This window comes from Canis aureus, chromosome 10 (assembly GCF_053574225.1).
Source record: "Canis aureus isolate CA01 chromosome 10, VMU_Caureus_v.1.0, whole genome shotgun sequence".
NCBI lineage: Eukaryota > Metazoa > Chordata > Mammalia > Carnivora > Canidae > Canis > Canis aureus.
Genome location: NC_135620.1, coordinates 38,841,565 through 38,862,027, shown reverse-complemented (window position 1 = coordinate 38,862,027; position 20,463 = coordinate 38,841,565). Strand labels below are relative to the sequence as shown.

The 20,463-nt window shown below is 33.7% G+C and overlaps 1 protein-coding gene across 13 annotated transcripts in view; it reads right to left on the bottom strand.

The window, feature by feature from the left end:
- The window catches only part of CNTLN (centlein), a 316,659-nt gene that overhangs the window by 200,417 nt on the left and 95,779 nt on the right, over nucleotides 1-20,463 (bottom strand). For 9 of the 13 annotated variants that reach the window (XM_077912082.1, XM_077912073.1, XM_077912077.1 and 6 more), the window contains exons 6-7: nucleotides 5,530-5,589; nucleotides 2,634-2,771 (exon numbers count right to left, since the gene is read on the bottom strand). In XM_077912082.1, the coding sequence (XP_077768208.1) occupies nucleotides 2,634-2,771; nucleotides 5,530-5,589 (198 nt within the window). The remainder of the gene's footprint in view (nucleotides 1-2,633; nucleotides 2,772-5,529; nucleotides 5,590-20,463) is intronic. The other 4 variants (XM_077912076.1, XM_077912078.1, XM_077912079.1 and 1 more) reach the window with 1 other exon arrangement.

Sequence of the window (20,463 nt, the reverse complement as noted above, 5' to 3'; positions counted from 1 at the left end):
CCTTGGAGGCGCCGTTGGGGGCCATGTCCACATCAGAAGGGACTACTCAGAACCACAGGAAAAGAAAGAAGGAAGAAAAAGAAAAACCAAGAAAAACAATAACAACTGCCCTCCCCCCAAAAACACCAGATTATTTTGGCCTGCTTGTTAAAAGATTCTAAATCCCAAAATAAGAAACACAATTAAAGTACCATGAAAGTAAAAAAAATAAAAATTGAAAAAAAAAACACTTTTCCCATGATTATGGCTTATGGCTTTGTGTGGTCTTTTGTACAATATACAGATTCAATAAAGTGATACTGGCATATCATAAGCACTACCACCCCCCCCCAAGAAATAAAACTGATGAAGGAAAGGGGACATATAATATACCAAACAGGTTCCCCTTAATCAGACAACTCAGGAAAAATACTGTGGATACCTCAATGAGGGTTTGAGTCATAGTCCTCTGCTCCATACTTCTAACTCTGCACTATTTTCTCCTCCTCTGAGTCCCTATAATCAAGCTCTTAAAATTACACATGGCACATTATTTTACCATTGTTTAAGAAAATGTCCATCTAAAACAAAACGTCCATCTGTGGATATTATTGCCTTCTTTACTGTAGCTTATAGCTCTTATAATACACTAAATTCAAATACACAAAGGGGAAACATTTAGCAGAAAATGTAATTATTCAAATGCCATGCACTTATCATTGCACTGCTTCCTAGAATATAGTCCTTGTTCCATTCAAATCATACTCTAAAAGGGAAAGGTCATCGTTAGAATATTTTATGCAGTTATAGGTGCTATATTTAAGAAAAATATTGGCAATATAGGGATCCCTGGGTGGCGCAGCGGTTTGGCGCCTGCCTTTGGCCCAGGGCGCGATCCTGGAGACCCGGGATCGAATCCCATGTCGGGCTCCCAGTGCATGGAGCCTGCTTCTCCCTCTGCCTATGTCTCTGCCTCTCTCTCTCTCTCTCTGTGACTATCATAAATAATAAATAAAAAAAAAATTTAAAAAAAAAAAAAGAAAAATATTGGCAATATAGATACTTGTGAAATGAAATGCATTCAGAAATGCAACCAACATAATAAAATATCTATGAAATATATATCATGAAAAATTATGAGAAATAAGAGTAGTCAATGAATGAAAAAATGTTTTTGATAAAGATTATTTGAAGATTATTTGAAAATAATCTATTATTTGAAGATCTATGCTACAGAATAGAGATTAGATGGTCTCTGAGATTCTTTAGCTAAGGATTCACAATAATTGGGTGGATATTATAAACAAGCAAATTTCAGCTCAATATATGAAACTGTTTAAATTTAAACAAAATGAAAAGAACAGTCTTGAAAAGTACTGAGGAACTTATAAACCAAAAGTATCAAAGCAAAGATTAAAAGGCATACTATCTTATTGAGGACAGTAATAAATGAGAATTTTAAGATTTCTCAGAAATGTAAGATTCTATAACTATTTAAAATTACTTTTCTGACTTTAACAAATTATATCAAATATATATCAAAATAATTATACTATGAATAGATAACCAACCAGTGTACTATCTTTAATTTTATACTTTTCCTCACTTCTATAATAAGAAGATTTTTAAATTGTGATACAAATGAATTTTCACTTAGGTAATAAATATATATACATTAATTGCTACCTAGCCCAAAATTCTGCCCTGATATATCTATAGCTCTTGCAACATACTAAATATACATAAAGATATATAAATATGTATTGAATAAGGCATACATAAAAATATATTTACATATTAAGTTTTAACCACACAAATACTATTACTGTATACAATACAAATACATAGAATTTATATGTATTATAAATATTTTACATGTGTATGTGTGTGTTTATATATATGTGTGTGTGTGTGTGTGTGTGTATATATATATATATATATATATATGCACAATAGTACCACCAGAGGATGAAATTGTGCTTATAAAAATAGATGATAAACTTTAACTATATGATTTAACCAGTTTAAGTAAAAAATGCACATACATACATACATGTATCTTTATGTATATTACAGATAACATATGTATATGTGCATGCATATACATTTATATATCTATGATTTATTCCAACACTATTTTCTGATAAAAGTAACTGAAATAAGTTAAAAGATAGTTTAAAATCTTTTAAAACACTTAAAAACACAAGTTTTTCAAGTAATCCTACTTTGTGAGTAGTACTACAAATTAACTATTTTGATATAGGAAGAATATCTCATAAACTAAAACTATTTAGAACATAATAGAATAAAAAGTCAAAATTGGATTTCTCATATACTGCCTATTATAATAATGAACATAATACCTGGCTGGGAATTTTTTAGAAGGAAAGTATGAGTGAATGCACTGTCCTTGTTAAAAATGAAGACAAGACTCCTGTTTGAGAATGCTCTTCCCAATTCTGTAAAACCCCTCATTCTCTTAGTTAACTATTCCCAGTTTGGTATATATAATTCCAGATGGTTTCAATACGCAAATATATGTCCTCATAGAAGACATAGTGTTGTCATTTTAGAGTGCTGATAATAAACATTTATGTCGCCATTCTGAATAACTAATGACATTACCATAATGTTAAATTTAAAACTGAATACACTTGCCTGACAAGGGTAATATCCATATCCTTCTGGATAAGTTCAGTCTGTTTATTATTCAACTGTAATGATAGTGCGTTATATTTACTTTGTGATACTTCAATTTCTTTCTTTGCTTCGATTAAACTGTCTTCAAAGGCCTAAAATCAGAGGACTTAATCATTAAACTTATCAAATCACAATCAAATACAATACAAATACAACAAATATATATAAATGAAATATATTACATTTAATCTACAAAATAACAGTAAAAAATTGGTAATTTTTAATTTCCCTTTGTTTTCACTTAACTAAAAAAATTTTACGAACTATACTTTAATACCAGTCACAGTTTACTTTTTCCAGAAAATGAAAAAGTACCATAGCTTCCTGGTACAAAAGCTAAGAATTTGAAGCAATTAATTGTGAAAATCTATGTAGAAATGTACTTATTGAAATTACAATAAAGAAATTATTGAAATGAAAAAGCTACCTATTCTATGAATAAAAAATGAGTTCATTTACTTAAATAGTAGTCAGGACAAACAGCACGTATTTCATAATTTCCTCTATTTTAAATGTATACACATAGCTACACTAGGGGGAATAAAAGATAGTCCTGTAGAAAATATCAATATAATTTTATAACATTTGAGATTTCAATCATGCTCAGTTCTCCTGATTATGATGAAATTTTTCCTCAAGTTTTTCTAAGTTGGCTTTTTCCTCCAAATAATTTTTTTTCATTTTAAAACAATTTCAAAATTAATGTCATATTTCTAAAAGTGTATTTTCTACAAAATGTATTATAAAACTAATTTTGATTCTTTTCATAAAGCACTAAGTAAATATAGTATCTAAATATAAAATAGTATCATAGTGCTCTACTTTCATTATCTGCGAAAGTGAGCACCAGGTTTTACATCAAGCACTACTTGACTCTAGCCAAGCTCTCATACTTCATATATTACCCTATAATAGCTACAGTAATATTTTAATGGCAAAATAATGGCTTTCAGCTAAGAAAACATTCTGAGTTCTTCTTAAATTTCCATTTATTACACAAAGAACAATGACAGGAAGAGAGAGAAGTGCCTGGGTGGTTCAGTTGGTTACTTGATTTCAGTTCAGGCCAGATCTCAGGTCCAGGGATAGGCCTCATATCACATTCTGTGATCAATGGGAGTCTGCCCCAGGATTCTCTCTCTCTCTTACCCTCTACCCCTCCCCGCACTCATGTATGTTCTATTCTCCCCACACCCAAAATAAATTTAAAACTCTTTAAAAAAAAAAGAAAGAGAAGGAAAAAAGAGTATTGGCATGGATATGAGAAAGGTGAAACCCTGGTGAACTGCTGGTGGAATTATAAATGATGCAACCTGTATGGAGGGGTGGTTAACTGCTCAAAACATTGAAAATGTAACTACTAGTGGCACCTGGGTGGCTCACTCGGTTAAGTGTCACTAGCTCAGGTCATGATCTCAGGGTCCTGGGATCAAGCCCCATGTTGGGCTATTATACTCAGTGGGAAATGTGCTTGTTCCTCTCCCCTGCTCCTTCCCCCACTTGTAGTCTCTGTCTCTGCCTCTCAAATAAAGAGAATCTTTAAACATTTTTTAAAAATAAAAATCAAAAATCAATAATAATGTAACTACCATATAATCCAGCAACCTCAATTCTTGGTATATATTCAAAAGAATGGAAATCAGGGTCTTGAAGAGATATTCACACACCCATGTTCATACCAGCACTGTTTACAATAGCCAAGTCGTAGAACCACCCATATGATGGATGAATAGATTCAAAATGGGGTCTATATATAAAATAAAAAACAAAGAAGCCTTAAAAAGAAAGGAAATCCTGTCACATGTTACAACACGGATGAACCTTGAGGACACTATGCTAAATTAAATACAATGATTTATTTAATTACTATAAGATTCCACTTATATGAGGCACTTAAAGTAGTCAAATTCATGGATAAAATTAGAATGGTAGTTACCAAGGGCTGGGTGAAAAAGGGGAAAACAAGGAATTAATTAAATAGTAGAGGGGATCCTTGGGTGGCTCAGCAATTTAGTGCCTGCCTTTGGCCCAGGGCACTATCCCAGAGTCCCGGGATCAAGTCCCACATCGGGCTCCCTGCATGGAGCCTGCTTCTCCCTCTGCCTGCGTCTCTCTCTCTCTCTCTCTCTCTCATGAATAAATAAATAAAATCTTTAAAAAAACAATTAAATAGCAGAGACATGTAGTTCTACAAGTCAAAAAATCCTAATATATCTTTCACAGCAACGTATATTTAGTACTACTGAACTTTATACGTAAAAATTATTATAGTGGTAAATTTTATGTTATGTGGTTTTTACCACAATTTTTTAAAAAGGAAATTTTGGAGTGTCTGGGTGGCATCAGACTCTTCATTTTGGTTCAGGTCATGATCTCAGAGTTGTGAGATCAAACCCTGCATCAGGCTCCATGCTATGATTCTCTCTCACCCTCTTCCTCTGGCCCTCCCCCTCTCCTCACTGTATGGTCTCTCTCTCAAAATATATAAATAAATATAAAGGAAATTTTAACATATGCAACACATGGATGGAACTTGAAATCACTGTGTAAAGCAAAATAAGCCAGTTCTAAAAACTAAAAATACTGTATAATTCCACTTATATGAGATATCTAGAATGGTCAAACTCATAAAAAAACTAGAATGGTAGATGCCACAGGCAAGAGCGAGGGAAAAATAAGAGTTGTTTAATGAATACAGATTCACTTTTAGAAGATGAAAAAGGTCTGGATATTGGCTGCGGTAATGTGAATATACTCAACACTATTGAACTGTACACTTAAAAATGGTAAAGATTGTAAATTTTGTTATGTGTGCTTTACCACAGTTAAAATTATTTTTAAAAAACTAACCTGACAGAGAAATCCAGATTTAATTTTCCCATACTGTAAAGCAATTTGTGTCCCAGGACACTGTCAAAAACAACAGAAAAATCAGCCAGCAATTTTTGGTGACCAAGAGCTGGGTGTGATACCAACAGTGACAAACAATAAAGAGAAGAGACAGTGAGGGAGATCTCTGCTAAAATCACTATGATCCCAGGGTGAATGTGTACATGTCCAAGTATGTGCTTTCTGAAAAGTAGGGGAAATAAACAGATTAATATGGTCCAGCCAAACCACTAGACAAACAAGTAAGCAGACATCCCTGAGGATGGGGTAGTGAGGAATCAGCATCCAAAACTGCTACTGTATACAATTTAAAATGTCCATTTTCCAACAAAAAAATTACAACATGCAATGAAAGAGGAAAGTATCATCCATACAAAGGAGAGGAAGCAGGCAATAAAAATAACTAATGAAAACCATACTTTAAAATGCAACCTATTATTAAAAAACAAAAAAAAGATAAAATTACAAGGTAATATCCAATTTAAAAAATGCCAATAAAGTGATATAAATTATTTTAAAACATCCAAAATAGAAATGGAAATTCTGGTGTTAAAAAGCAAAACAACCAAAATGAAGAGCACAAAAAAATTCACTAAGGTAGCTGGATATTTAATATGAGACAATAATAATAAGAAAAAAAAGATAAAACAAATTCAAAAAAATTAATAGCCCCAGAGAAATGTGGACATCGCAAAATACACAAACATAAGAATAATGGGACTTCAAGAAGAACAGGCAAGAGAATAAAAAACAGAAGAAAAATTCAAAATATAATGACTGAAAACTACCCAAAAATGTTGAAAAAAATTAATCTAAACATCCATGAAGCTCAACAATCTCCAAGTATTATAAATATACAAATCCACAGACACATAGTAAAAATACTGAGAGGCAAAAACAAGAAAATCTTACAAACCACAAGAGACAAACCACTCCTCATTTCCAGGAGAGCTCAATAAAATTAACTGACTTTTCTTCAGAAATAATGGATGCCAGAGACAGTGAGATAACAATTCCAGGTGCTCAAATACACACACACACACACACACACACACATATATATATATAACCATCTTTTAAAAATGCAGTTGATGAATGACATCGGGAAAATAGCAGAATATGCAGAATCAAGCACTCTTGCCCCGGCAGAAATATCAAAAAGCAAGCAGAAATTCTCAGAACCAATGTTAGAAAAACTATGGAATGCATTCAAAGGTTTATAGCAACCATGCGAATGGTTGCTAAAAAAATTCAACTTAAAAATGGACAAGATTTATGGAGCTTTCACTTGCCCTTCTTGCCACACTGTCTCCAGCAAGCAGACCATTTTAAAGCCTGTGAAACTTGAAGCAGTGCTATTCTTAGAATGGCAGCAACCCATGTTCCCTGTTGAAGATCCTACTCCCTGGTTTGTAAGGAAACAGAAACAGACATTTCAGTAAATTAATACATGTGTATGCTCTAATTTATTTGTGGGCTACCTGAAGTTATGATGCAAAGTGATTATGTCTGCTTGACCTAACTGGGAACAAAGACTGGATAAATGAAGGAAATGGCACAAAATACCACAAGGTAAACTAAACCACAGATGTGTGGGACAAAGATTATTGGTTGAGCTATATAACAGAATGCCTCAGGAATAGGAGCAAAGGCTATGGGAGATCCCTGGGGACATTAGGACATTCAAAAATACCCACTGATTTGGGAGAGTTTAGAAAGCCACACACAGGCTCAGAGAAAGATGCATCTTCAGAAAAGAGAATATCCAAAGTTTTACGCTCAGCTGACCTCTGAGCTCAGTGCAAATATGAATAGGTATTGAAGGAGTGTCTTAGTAGAAGGTCAATACAAAGAATGGGAGAGGGATTTGTTTTGTTTCTGTGGATGTGTGGTTTTTATTTTTGTGGGTGTTCTGGGGGTTTTTTGCTTCTTTTTGCTCTGTTTATTTTGGTTCCTGCCATTCAAGGAAAACTCTGACACATGAGATAAACAAAAGGATAGAAACCTCAGTGACCTCACACAACAGAAGCAGACTCTTACAAATGTAGATTAGAAGATTATCTAAACAGACTACCACAGTCTTCAACAATTAAAACAGCAGCAAGGCTTCAGGAAGGGGTAGAATCTGACTTCTAGAGTTACCACATTAAAATACTCAAATGCCTAACTTTCAACAACAAAAATATCACAAGGCATACAAAAAAACAAAAAAACAAAAAACAAAAAAACAAACAACAAGAAACTATGTCCTTACCAAAGGAACATAAAAATTAACAGAAACCATTCCTGAGGAACCCCAGATATCAGACTTATAAAGCAACTACTTTAAAATAACTACCCTAAATATACTTACAGAGTGAAAAATACATACACACACACATATATGTGTGTGTGTGTGTGTGTATGTGTGTGTGTGTGTGTATGTATATATATATATATATATATATATATATATATATATATATATATATATATAAGTCTACAAGAAACCAGAAAATGCAATGTATAAACCAAAAGAATATCAATTAGAGAAAGAAATTATTAAAAGAAATCAAACAGAAATTCTGGAGCTAAAAAACATATAGTAACAGAAATAGATGATTCTCCAAGGCATTCAACAACAGATGCAGAGCAGGCAAAAGAAAATCAGCAAACTAGAAGAAGAAACATGTGAAATTACTGAATCTGAGCACCAAAAAAGAACACGAAGAAAAGTAAACGGAACATATGAAAACTTTGGTACGCTATTAAGTAGACCAACATACACATTATGGGAGCCCCAAAAAGAGAAGAGACAGAAGAGGAAACAGAAATAACATTTGAAGAGATAATGGCCATGACCAGTCCAATTTTGATAAAAGACATGCACCTACAAATCCAAAGTCCTCAACAAACTCCCAAGAATAAGCAAAAGAAAGAGACACACAAATTATTATCAACCTTTTGAAATTCAGCCCCTACAAAAAGAATTTTGAAAGTAAGAGTGACTTGTCACATATAAGAGATCCTTAATGAGATTTTTAACTAATTTCTCATCAGAAACCATGGAGGCTTGAAGGCAGTGTGATAATATATTTAAAATGCTGAAAATAAAGAAATGTCAACACACTCAGCAAAATGGTCCTTCCAAATTTATAGAGTAATTAAGAGTTTCAGAGATAAACAAAAGGAACACATAAAGAGTGTTTATTAATAATGGAGGCTGAGGGGGTTCATTAATAGAGCTGCCCTACAAGAAATACTAATGGGAGTCCTTCAGATTGAAATAGAAGGAACTAAGATTGTAAATCAAAGCCACATGAAGAAATAGAGACCCCAGTAAAGATAAATCCATAAGCTAGTATTATTATATAATATTTGGTTTGTAACTCTATTTTTAATTTACCATATTTCAAAGACAAGCATACAAAATTATAGGTCTACATTACAGAGCACACAATTCATAATGATGTATCTTGTGATGATAATGTAAAGTGGAGGGAAAGAGTAATATAGATAAGTTTTAATATTGCTGTAGTATAAAATGAGATCAATTCAAATTATATAGTTTTAAGTTCATGATGATATATGTAAACTCATGGTAGCCACAAAGAAAATATATCAACAGAATACACACAAAAAATGAGAAAGGAATCAAAATGTGCCACTATAACAAATCAACTAAACACAAAGGAAGACAATAACTGAGGAAATGAGGGAGAAAAATACCTATCAGACATACAGTGAACAAAAAATAAAATGTCAGAAGTTAGTCCTTTCTAACTAGCAATCATTTTAAGTATAAACATACATATATTTAATTCTCTAATCAAAAGTCAGATATTGGCAGAATGGGTAAAGAAAGCATTACATGATATTATATTGATTAAAATAAACTCGTTTTTAAAAATATTTTATTTATTTATTCATAGAGACACAGAGAGAGAGAGAGGCAGAGACACAGGCAGAGGGAGAAGCAGACTCTATGCAGGGAGCCTGACGTGGGACTTGATCCCGGGTCTCCAGGATCACACCCCGGGCTGCAGGTGGCGCTAAACCGCTGTGCCACCGGAGCTGAGCAAAACAGACTCATTTTAAATAAGTCTGTCAGGTAAATATTACATAATGTCACTCTTATGTGGAATTGAAAAAACAAATGAACAAAGAAAAAATGGACACCCAAAAAAAACCCACTTAAATATAGACAACAAACTAATAGTTATCAAGGTGGGGGGGATGAGTGAAATAAGTGAAAGGGATTTAAGGGCAGACTTATCATGATGAGTGCAAAGTAATGTATAAAATTTCTGAATCATGGGCAGCTCCGGTGGCACAGCGGTTTAGAGCCACTTGCAGCCCAGGGCGTGATCCTAGAGACCCTGGATCGAGTCCCACGTCGGGCTCCCTGCATGGAGCCTGCTTCTCCCTCTGCCTGTGTCTCTGCCTCTCTCTCTCTCTCTCTCTCTGTGTGTCTCTATGAATAAATAAATAAAATCTTTTTAAAAAAATAAATAAAATTTCTGAATCATAATAATGTACCTCTCAAACTGGTATAATACACTGTGTTAATTAAACTGGAATTAAATATTTTTTTAAAAAGACACCCATTTTAGATCCAAAGACACAGATTGAAAATGAAAGAATGGGAAAAGATAAGTGTGAAAATAATAGCCAAAGAGAGCTGGAATAGACATAACAATATTTGAAAAAAATATACTTTAAGAAAAAAACTGTTACAAAAGAAAAAGGAGGACTCTTATAACGATTAAAGAGTCAATTCAGGGATGCCTCAGTGGCTCAGTGTTTGAGTGTCTGCCTTCAGCTCAAGTTGTGATATCCGGTCCTGGGATCAAGTCCATATCAGGCTCCCCGGAGGGAGCCTGCTTCTCCCTCTGCTGATGTTTCTGCCTCTCTCTGTGTGTCACTCATGAAGAAATAAATAAAATCTTTTAAAAAAGAGTCAATTCAACAAGAAGATATAACTTTATAATTGCACGTGCACAAAAAATAAGAGCCCTTAAATAAACAATTACAGAATTAAAAGGAGAAATAGTTCTCTACAGTAAAACTGGAAATTAAATACTCTACTTTAAATAATGAATAGAACATTTAGACAAAAGGTCAACAAGGATGAAGAGCCCCTAAACAACAGTCTAAACTAAGTAGCCCTAACAGATGTATATGTAACACTCTACTCCAAAACAGGAGAATACACGTTTTTCTCAAGTACATGTGGAACATCCTCCATATCCAACCCTATGTTAGGCCATAAGACAATTCTTAATCAAATTTAAAACATTATAATTATATGAAGTATCTTTTCCAACTATAGTAGATTGCAGCTAAAACTTAATAATAGAAGAAAAACTTAAAGTAGTATGTAGAAATTAAACAATATACTCATAAACAACCAATTAGTCAAAGAAGAAATCACAAGAGAGAAAATATTCAGAGATGGATGAAAGCAAAACATAAATACTAATACAGGATGCAGCAAAGGCAGTACTCAGAGGGAAATTTATAGCTATAAATGCCAACATTAAAAAAGAAAACGTATCTGAGATTAATAATCTAATTTTACACCTTGAAGAAATAGAAAATAAATGTCAAAGTAAAACCAAAGAGAAAAGAAATAATAAAGATTACTGTGAAAAATTTTAAAAAACGAAACAGCAAAACAATAAAGAATAAATTAAAAGCAAAAGTTGACTCTTTGAAAATAGCAACAAAATTAACAAACCATTAGTTAGAATGACAGAAAAGAGAAAGGACGCAGATACCCAAAATTAAAAATGAAAGTAAAGACACTGCTACAAACCATACAGAAATAAAAAGGATTATTAGAGAATACTGTAAGCAATTGTACATCAACAAATTTTATAACCAAAATGAAATAGACAAATTCTTAGAAACACACAAATTACCTCAACCAATTCAAGAAGAAATAGAAAATCTCAACATGCCTTCAACAACTGAAGAAGTTTAATCAGTTATCAACACTACCCAACAAAAAAATTCTAGAACCAGATCACTTCACTGGTGAATTACACCAAACATTTTATGATTTCATTTACTTGCGAGAAAGAGATAGAGCACAGAGGGCAGAGAGCAGAGGGAGAGAAGCAGACTCCATGCTGAGTGCAGAGCCCAATGCAGGCTCGATCTCAGAACCTTGAGGATCATGACCCAAGCTAAACTCAAGAGTCAGACGCTTAACAGACCAAGCCACCCAGGCACCCTTCTAATAAACATTTTTAAAGAATGAATACCAATTCCTCTTGAATTCTTCCAAAAAATGGAAGAGATGTAAGAGAAGGAAACATTTTCTAATCCATTCCACAAGGCCAGGTTTATTTCATACCCAAACCAGAGAGATAAAAATATCCCAGCAGCGTAGAGTTGGCTTAACAGCCAAATTCACATAAAATAACACAGTATACCCACTGAATAAAAAACAAAAATCACATGATCATTTCAATAGATGTAGAAAAATTCTTTGCCAAATTCCAAAACCCCTTCATGATAAAACAACAACACTCAAAAACTAGGAATAGAAGGAAGCTTCCACAATCTGATAAAGTATAACAAAAAATCCTCAGAGCAAATACCATACTTTAGGGTGAAAGAGTATATCCTTTCCCCCATGAGATCAGAAACAAGATGCAGATGTTTACTCTTTTTTCTATTCAACTTTATACCAGAGATTCTAGCCAGGGTAGTGGGCAATAAAATGAAATAAAAGGCATCCAGATTTGAAAAGAAGTAAAATTAACTCTACTTGTAGATGATATGATCTTCCCATAGAAAGTCCTATAGAATCAACAGTATTGAACTAGGTTGCAGGACATAAGATCACTATATAAAAATTAATTATATGTCTATACATTAGGAATGAACCACCCAAAAAGGAAATGGAAGCAACCATTCCACTTAGAATAGCATAAAAATTAATTAAATATTTAGGAATAATACATACCCATAGAAGTGCAAAGCCATACTCTGAGAACCACAAAACATTACTGAAAGAAATTAAAGTAAACCTTAAAAAATGAAACACCTCATATAGATGGATTGGAAGTAATAATATTGCTAAGATAGTGATATTTGCCAAATTGATCTTCTGAGTCAAGGCAATCTCTATCAAAATAAGCTGAGCTTGCTTTTGGGGAGAAGAAACAGAGAAGATGATTCTCAAATTCACATGGAAATGCAAGAGACTCAAAATAGCCAATTTTGAAAAAGAAGAAAAAATTTAGATGACACACATATCCCAATTTAAAAATCAAATGATTACATATCTACAATAATCAACAATATGGCACAGACATGAGGATAAATGTGTAAATCGTATGGACAGAATAGAGGTCCATATTAAGTCCTTATATTTACAGTCCACTGATATTTAATAAAGATGCCAAGACAGATGCAAGAAGAATAGTCTTTTTCAACAAATGGTGTTTGGACAACTGAATAACACATGTAAAAGAGTAAACTTGGATTCCTGTCAAACACCATATTCAAAATTAACTCAAAATGGATAAAAGAATTAAATGTAAGATGCAAAAATATAAATTCTTAGAAGAAAACATAGGTGTCCATCTCCTAGATCTTTGATTAGGCAATAGTTTCTCAAATATCACACCAAGAGCATGGGTAACAAAAGAAAAAGTACATAAATATCAAAATTTAAAACTTTTATGTTTCAAAAACACCATTAATAAAGTAAAAACAATTCTAAGAATTGAAGAAAAAGGTCTCAAATTATATAGCTGAAAAAATACTTGTATTCAGAAGTATCTGTAAATGGAATGAAATATGCATTTCTTCAAAAATAGACAAATTGCCAATACCATATGAAAAGATGCTCAATATCATTAGCCATCTGGGAAATGCAAATCACAACCACAATGAGATAACACTTCATATCCACAAAAGTGAGTATAATCAAAAAGGCAGACAATGACAAGTACTGATAAGAACAAAAAGAAATTTCATACACTGCTATTCACAATGTAGAGTGGTGCAGATGCTTCTGAAAAGTCTGACAGTTCCCAAAAGCTTAAAATCCGTTACCATATGACCCAGTAATCTCAATCCTTTCTATGTATCTAAGAAAAATAAAAATATATGTAGGTATATATGAAATTTTGTACACAAATGATCATAGCAACATTACTGAAGACACAAATATCCATTTACTGTCAATAAATAAATAAAATGTAGGATAGCTATGTAATGGAATATTATTCCACAATAACAAGGAATGTGGTACTGATACATGCCATAACATGGACAAACACTGTAAACATCATTCTAAATAGAAGAAGTGAGTCACAAAAGACCATATACTATTATTTTATTTATATGAAATGTTTAGAATAGACAAATCTTTACAGAAAGAAAACAGATTACTGGTTATCAAGGGCTGCACAATGAAAGGGTAAATGTAGAGTGATTGCTAAAGGTTACAGGGTTTCTTTTTAAAATGATGAAAATGTTCCAGAAGTAATTGTGGTAATAACTGAACAATTTTGCATAAGCTAAAAACTAGTGCATGTTGGGAATTTTAAATGAGTTACATGTGAATTATATGCCAATTACTATTTTAGAAAAAAATACAAAGTTTTCTTAATGTACAATGTAATTATATAACTTAGAAAAATCAAAAAATATAAAAATTTTTAGAGTAAGATTAGAAAAAATTATTGAAAATAAAGTTAAATCAGTAACAATCCTGTCTTCTGGAAATAATTAAAATATAATTTAAAATACTACTTACCACTATACAATTTTTTTACAATAATATTAGTAGCTAGGACTAAATCTAGTAACAGTGGACAATGCCATTTTAAGAAAGATACAAAATCTTTTTTTATTTAAATTCAATTAGCCAACATATAATAATACATCATTATTTCAGTTCAACAATTCATCAGTTGCATATAGCAACCAGTGCTCATCATATCGTATGCCCTACTTAATGCCCACCACCCAATTATCCCATTCCCCCATCTACCTCCCCTCATTTTTTTCCTATAGTTAAGAGTCTTTCATGGTTTTTCTCCCTCTATGATGACTTTCATTCAGTTTTCTCTCCTTTCCCCTACGATCCTCTGCACTGTTTCTTATATTCCACATATGAAGGAAGCCATATAATTGTCTTTCTCTGATTGACTTATTTCACTCAGTGTAACACCCTCCAATTCCAACCACATCAATGTAAATGGTAAGTATTCATCCTTTCTGATGGTTGGGTAATATTCCATTGTCCATATATACCACATCCTCTTTATCCATTCATCTGTCGATGGACATTGCAACTCTTTCCATGGTTTAACTATCATGGATGTAGCTGCTATAAACATTAGCATGCAGGTGCCTCTTTGGATCAATGCATTTCTATCTTTGGGGTAGATACCTAGTAGTGCAAATCCTGGGTCACAGAGTAGCTCTATTTTTAACTTCTTGGGAACCTCCATACTACTCTCCAGAGTGTCTGTACCAACTTGTATTCCCACCAACAGTGTAAGGGGTTTCCCCTTTCTCTGCATCCACAAAACACTTGTTGTTTCAGGAATTGTTAATTTTAGCCATTCTGACTGGTATGAGACGGAATCTCATTGTGGTTTTTTCCCTTTTTTAAAGATTTTACCTATTCATTCATGAGAAAAACAGAGAGAGAGGCAGAGATATAGGCAGAAAGAGAAGCAGGTTCCCCTCAGGGAGCCCAATGCAGGACTCAATCCCAGGACCCTGGGATCACGACCTGAGCCAAAGGCAGACCCTCAACCACTGAGCCACCCAGGTGCCCTCATTGTGGTTTTGATTTGTATTTCCCTGATGCCAAGTGATATAGAGCATTTTTTCTTGTGTCTGTTGGCCATGTAGATGTCTTCTTTGTAGAAATATCTGCTCATGTCTTCGGCCTATTTCTTGACTGGGTTGTTTGTTTTGGGGGGATTGAGATTGGTAAGTTATTTATAGATCTTGGATACTAGTCCTTTATGTCATTTGCAAATATCTTCTCCCATCCTGTGGGCTTTTAGTTTTGTTGACTGTTTCCTTTACTGTGCAGAAGTTTTATCTTGATTAAGTCCTAATACTTCATTTTTGCTTTTGTTTCCCTTGCCTTTAGAGATGTATCTTGCAAGATGTTGCTGTGGCCAAGGTCAAAGTGGTTGTTGCCTGTGTTCTCCCCTAGGATTTTGATGGACTCTTGTCTCACATTTATAGGTGTTTCATCTATTTTGAGTTTACCTTTGTGTATGGTGTAAGAAAATAGCCATAATAGAAGAATAGTTTTATTCTTCTACATGTGGCTGTCCAATTTTTCCAACACCATTTGTTGAAGACACATTGTCCTTTATCCATTGAATATATTTCCCTACTTTGTCAAAAATTAGTTGACCACAGAATTGATTTCTGGGTCTGACTTCTGCTTTCTCCAGTCTATTCCACTGACCTATGTGTCCATTTTTGTGCCACTACCATTATCGTCTTAATGTAATATAGTTTGAAGTCTGGTATTTTTATGCCACCAGCTTTAGGTTTCTTTTTCAATATCCCTCTGGCTATTTAGAGTCTTTTCTAGTTCCATACAAATTTTAGGATTATTTCAGTTCTATGAAAAAATGTCAATGGTATTTTGATAGGGATTGCACTGAATGTGTAGACTGCTCTGGACAGCATAGACACTTTAACAATATTTATGCTTCCAATCCATGAGCATGAAATGTTATTCCATTTCCTTGTGTCTTCAATTTCTTTCTTTAGTGTTCTGTAGTTTTAGAGTACAGATCCTTTTACCTCTTTGGCTTATTCCTAGGTGTCTTATGGTTTTGGTACAATTATAAATGGGATTGATTCCTTGATTTCTCTTTCTTCTGTCTCATTGCTGGTGTATAGAAATGCAACTAATTTCTGTGCATTGATTTTATATCCTGCGATATCACTGAAATCCTGTGTGAGTTCTAGCACTTTTGGGGTAGACTCTTTTGGGTTTTGCACATAAAGTAAATGTCAACTGCGAAGAGTGAGAATTTGACTTCTCTTTATCAATTTGAATGCCTTTTATTTCTTTTTGTTGTCTGCTTGCTGAGGCTAGGATAGGGATACTATTTTGGACAAAAGTGGTGATAGTGGACATCCATGTTGTGTTCCTGACCTTAGGGGAAAAGCTCTCCATTTTTTCCCACTGAGAATGATACTTGCTGTGGGTTTTTTGTAGATGACTTTTTTGATATTGAGGTATGGTCCCTCTATCCCTACACTGTGGAGAGTTTTAATCAAAAAAAGGATGTTATATTTTGTCAAATGTTTTTTCTGCATCAATTGAGAGAATCATATGCTTGTCATTTTTTCCTTCATTAAAGTGATCTATCATATTGATTTGCAAATGTCAAATCACCCTTGCAGCCCAGGAATAAATCCCACTTTGTCATGGTGAATAATCCTCTTAATGTACTGCTGGATCCTTTTGACTCATATCTTGGTAAGTATTTTGGCATCCATGTTCATCAAGGATACTGGTCTTTAGTTCTACTCTTTGGCCTTTCTCTGGTTTTGGGATCAAGGTAATGCTGGCTTCATAGAGGTAGTTTGGGTTTTCCTTCCATTTCAATTTTTGAAAAGCTTTAAAAGAACAAGTATTAGTTTTTCTTTAAATGTTTGGTAGAATCCCCCTGGGAAAACATCAGGCCCTAGACTCTTGTTTATTAGGATATTTTTTATTACTGTTTCAATTTCTTTGCTGGTTATGGATCTGTTCATGTTTTCTATTCTTCCTGTTTCAAGCTTATAAATTCCCAGGAATGCATACATTTCTTCCAGATTGCCTAATTTGTTGACATAGAGTTGCTCATAAGATGTTATTAAAATTGTTTGCATTTCCTTGATGTTGGTTATGATCTTGTGATCTCTCTTCTTTCATTCATGATTTTATTAATTTGGGTCCTTTCTCTTTTATTTTGATTAAGTCTGGCTAGGGGTTTACCAATCTTATTAATTCTTTCAAAAACCAGCTTTGAGTTTCATTGATGTGTTCTACTGTTCTTTTGGTTTCTATTTCATTGATTTCTGCTCTAATCTTTATTATTTCTCTTCTCCTGCTGGGTTTAGGCTTTATTTGCTGTTCTTTCTTCAGCTCTTTTAGGTATAAAGTTAGGTTGTGTATTGGAGACCTTTCTTCTTTCTGTAGAAAGGCTTGTGTAGCTATATACTTCCCTACCAGGCCAACCTTTGCTGCATCCCAAAAGTTTTGAACAGTTGTGTTTTCATTTTCATTTGTTTCCATGAACCTTTTAAATTCTTCTTTAATTTCCTGGTTGACCCATTCATTCTTTAGTATGATGCTCTTTTTTCTTAAAGATTTTATTTATTCATGAGAGACAAAGAGAGAGAGGCAGAGACATAGGCAGAAGGAGAAGTAGGCTCCTCATGGGGAGCCTAATACAGGACTTGATCCCAGGGTCCTGGGATTACACCCTGAGCTGAGGGCAGACATTCAACCACTGAAACCCAGTAGGATGTTCTTTAACCTCCACGTATTTGAGTTCCTTCCAAATTTCCTCATGTGATTGAGTTCAAGTTTCAAAGCACTGTGGTCCAAAAATCTGCAGGGAATGATCCTAATCTTTGGTACCAGTTAAGACCTGATTTGTGACCCAGTATGTGGTCTATTCTGGAGAATGTTCCAGTGCACTCAAGAAGAATGTGTATTCTGTTACGTTAGGATAGAATGCTCTGAATATATGTTAAGTCCATCTGGTCCAGGGTGTTATTCAAAGCCCTTGTTTCCTTGTTGATCTTCTGATCTTCTTGGATGATCTACCTGTCCACTGCAGTGAGTGATGTGGTACAGTCCCCTATTATTGTATTATTATCAATCTGTTTCTTTAATTTTGTTATTAATTGGTTTATATAATTGGCTACTCCCATGTTAGGTGCATAAATATTTATCATTGTTATATCCGCTTGTTGTATAAACCATTTAAGTATGATATGTTGTTCCTCTTTGTCCCTTGCTACAGTCTTTGGTTTAAAATCTAATTTGTCTGATATAAGAATTGCTACTCCACCTCTTTTTTCATGATAAATGGTTTGGTATTTTGGGGTCTAAAATGAGTCTCTTGCAGACAGCATATTGATGGGTCTTATTTATTTTTATCAAATCTGATACCCTGTGTCTTTTGATTGGAGCAGTTTGCCCATTTCCATTCAGAGTAACTACGGAAAGATATGAATTTACTACCACTGTAGTACCTGTAAAGTTACCGTTTCTGTGGATTTTCTTTGTTTCTTTCTGGTCTGTTTCTTTTGGGCTCTCTCTTCACCTACAGGATCCCCTTTAATATTTCTTGCAGGACTGGTTTAGTGATCACAAATTCTTTTAGTTTCTGTTGGTCCTGGAAGCTCTGTATCTCTCCTCTCATTCTGAATGACAGCCTTGCTGGATAAAGTATTCTTGGCTGCATTTTTTTTTTCATTTAGTACCCTAAATATCATGCCAGCTCTTTCTAGTCGACTAGGTCCCATGGATAGGTCTCCTGCCAGTCTAATGCTCCTACGTTTGTACCTTAAGGACCTCTTGTCTTGAGCTGCTTTTAGGATTTTCTCTTTATCTCTGAAATTCGCATGCTTCACTATTATATGTCAGGGTGTTGATCTATTTTTAATGATTTTGAGGGGAGTTATCTTTACCTCTTGGACTTGAATGCCTCTTTCCTTCCCCAGACTAGAGAAATTCTCAGCTATGATTTTCTCAAATATACCTTCTGTCCCTCTTTCTCTCTGTCTTCTTCCTCAGGGACCCCAATAATTCTAATATTGTTTTACTTTTTGGTATCGCTGATTTCTTGAAACCTCTCCTCATGGTTCATTAGTTGTTTTTCTCTCTTTTCCTCAGCTTCCTTACTTTCCATCATTTTGTCTTCTATGTCACTGACTCTTCTACCTCATTTACCCTAGCTGTTGGAGCATCCATTTTATTTTAGCCTACATCACCATTAAAGCATCTCCATTAAAAGTTACCTATTTTAATTTTGGCCTTATTAGATTTTATTTCTGTACTAAGAAATTCCCTTGTGTCTTTTATGCTTTTTTCAAGCCCGTTAATAACTTTATAACCATTGTTCTGAATTCAGTTTCTGACATTTTACTTATATCCATATTGATTAGATCTATGGCAAGGATTATACCTCTATTGTTTTCTTTTGCTGTGAATTTCTCCTTCTAGTTGTTTTGTCCAGAGAAAAATAAAGAGAATGAATGAATGAATGAATGAATGAGAAAACAAAATAAAAAATATCAACCATGATCCCAGTGAAATATACACTAGACAAATCTGAAGAGGTCAGAAACCAAAAAAAGAAAAGAAAAAAAAAAGGGGAAAAAAAAGGGAAAAAGAGAAAAAAGAGAATATAATCTCACAGGTGGACAAAACAGGGTTATCCTCTTAGACTTGGGTATATTTTGGTCTCTTTATTAGAAGATACTAAACTTCAAAATTGTAAAGAAACTATATATATATATATATATATATATATAAAATTGAACACAGTAAAGGAAGCCAAAAATGAAGAATATATCTATAAAATTTAAATGTAGAAATGTAGAAATGAAAATTAAAAAAAGACTTAACAACCAAGAGTTGATAAAATGAAAAATTACTTGAAGAGGGGAAAAAAGAAAAAAACAAAAGAAAATTTTAAACTGAATGACTGAAGGTTCATGAGAAAAAAACCTCAAACTCTATATACTATTCTCCCCTAGTGCAGGATTTTTTCAGTTGAGTGATCTATAAACTTGGTATTGGACTGATGTTCCTGCTAGTCTTCTAAGGAGGGCCCTGTTGCACTGATTTTCAGCTGGCTTTGCCTGGGCGGAGTTGTACGACCTCTTCCAGGGGGCTAGGCTCAG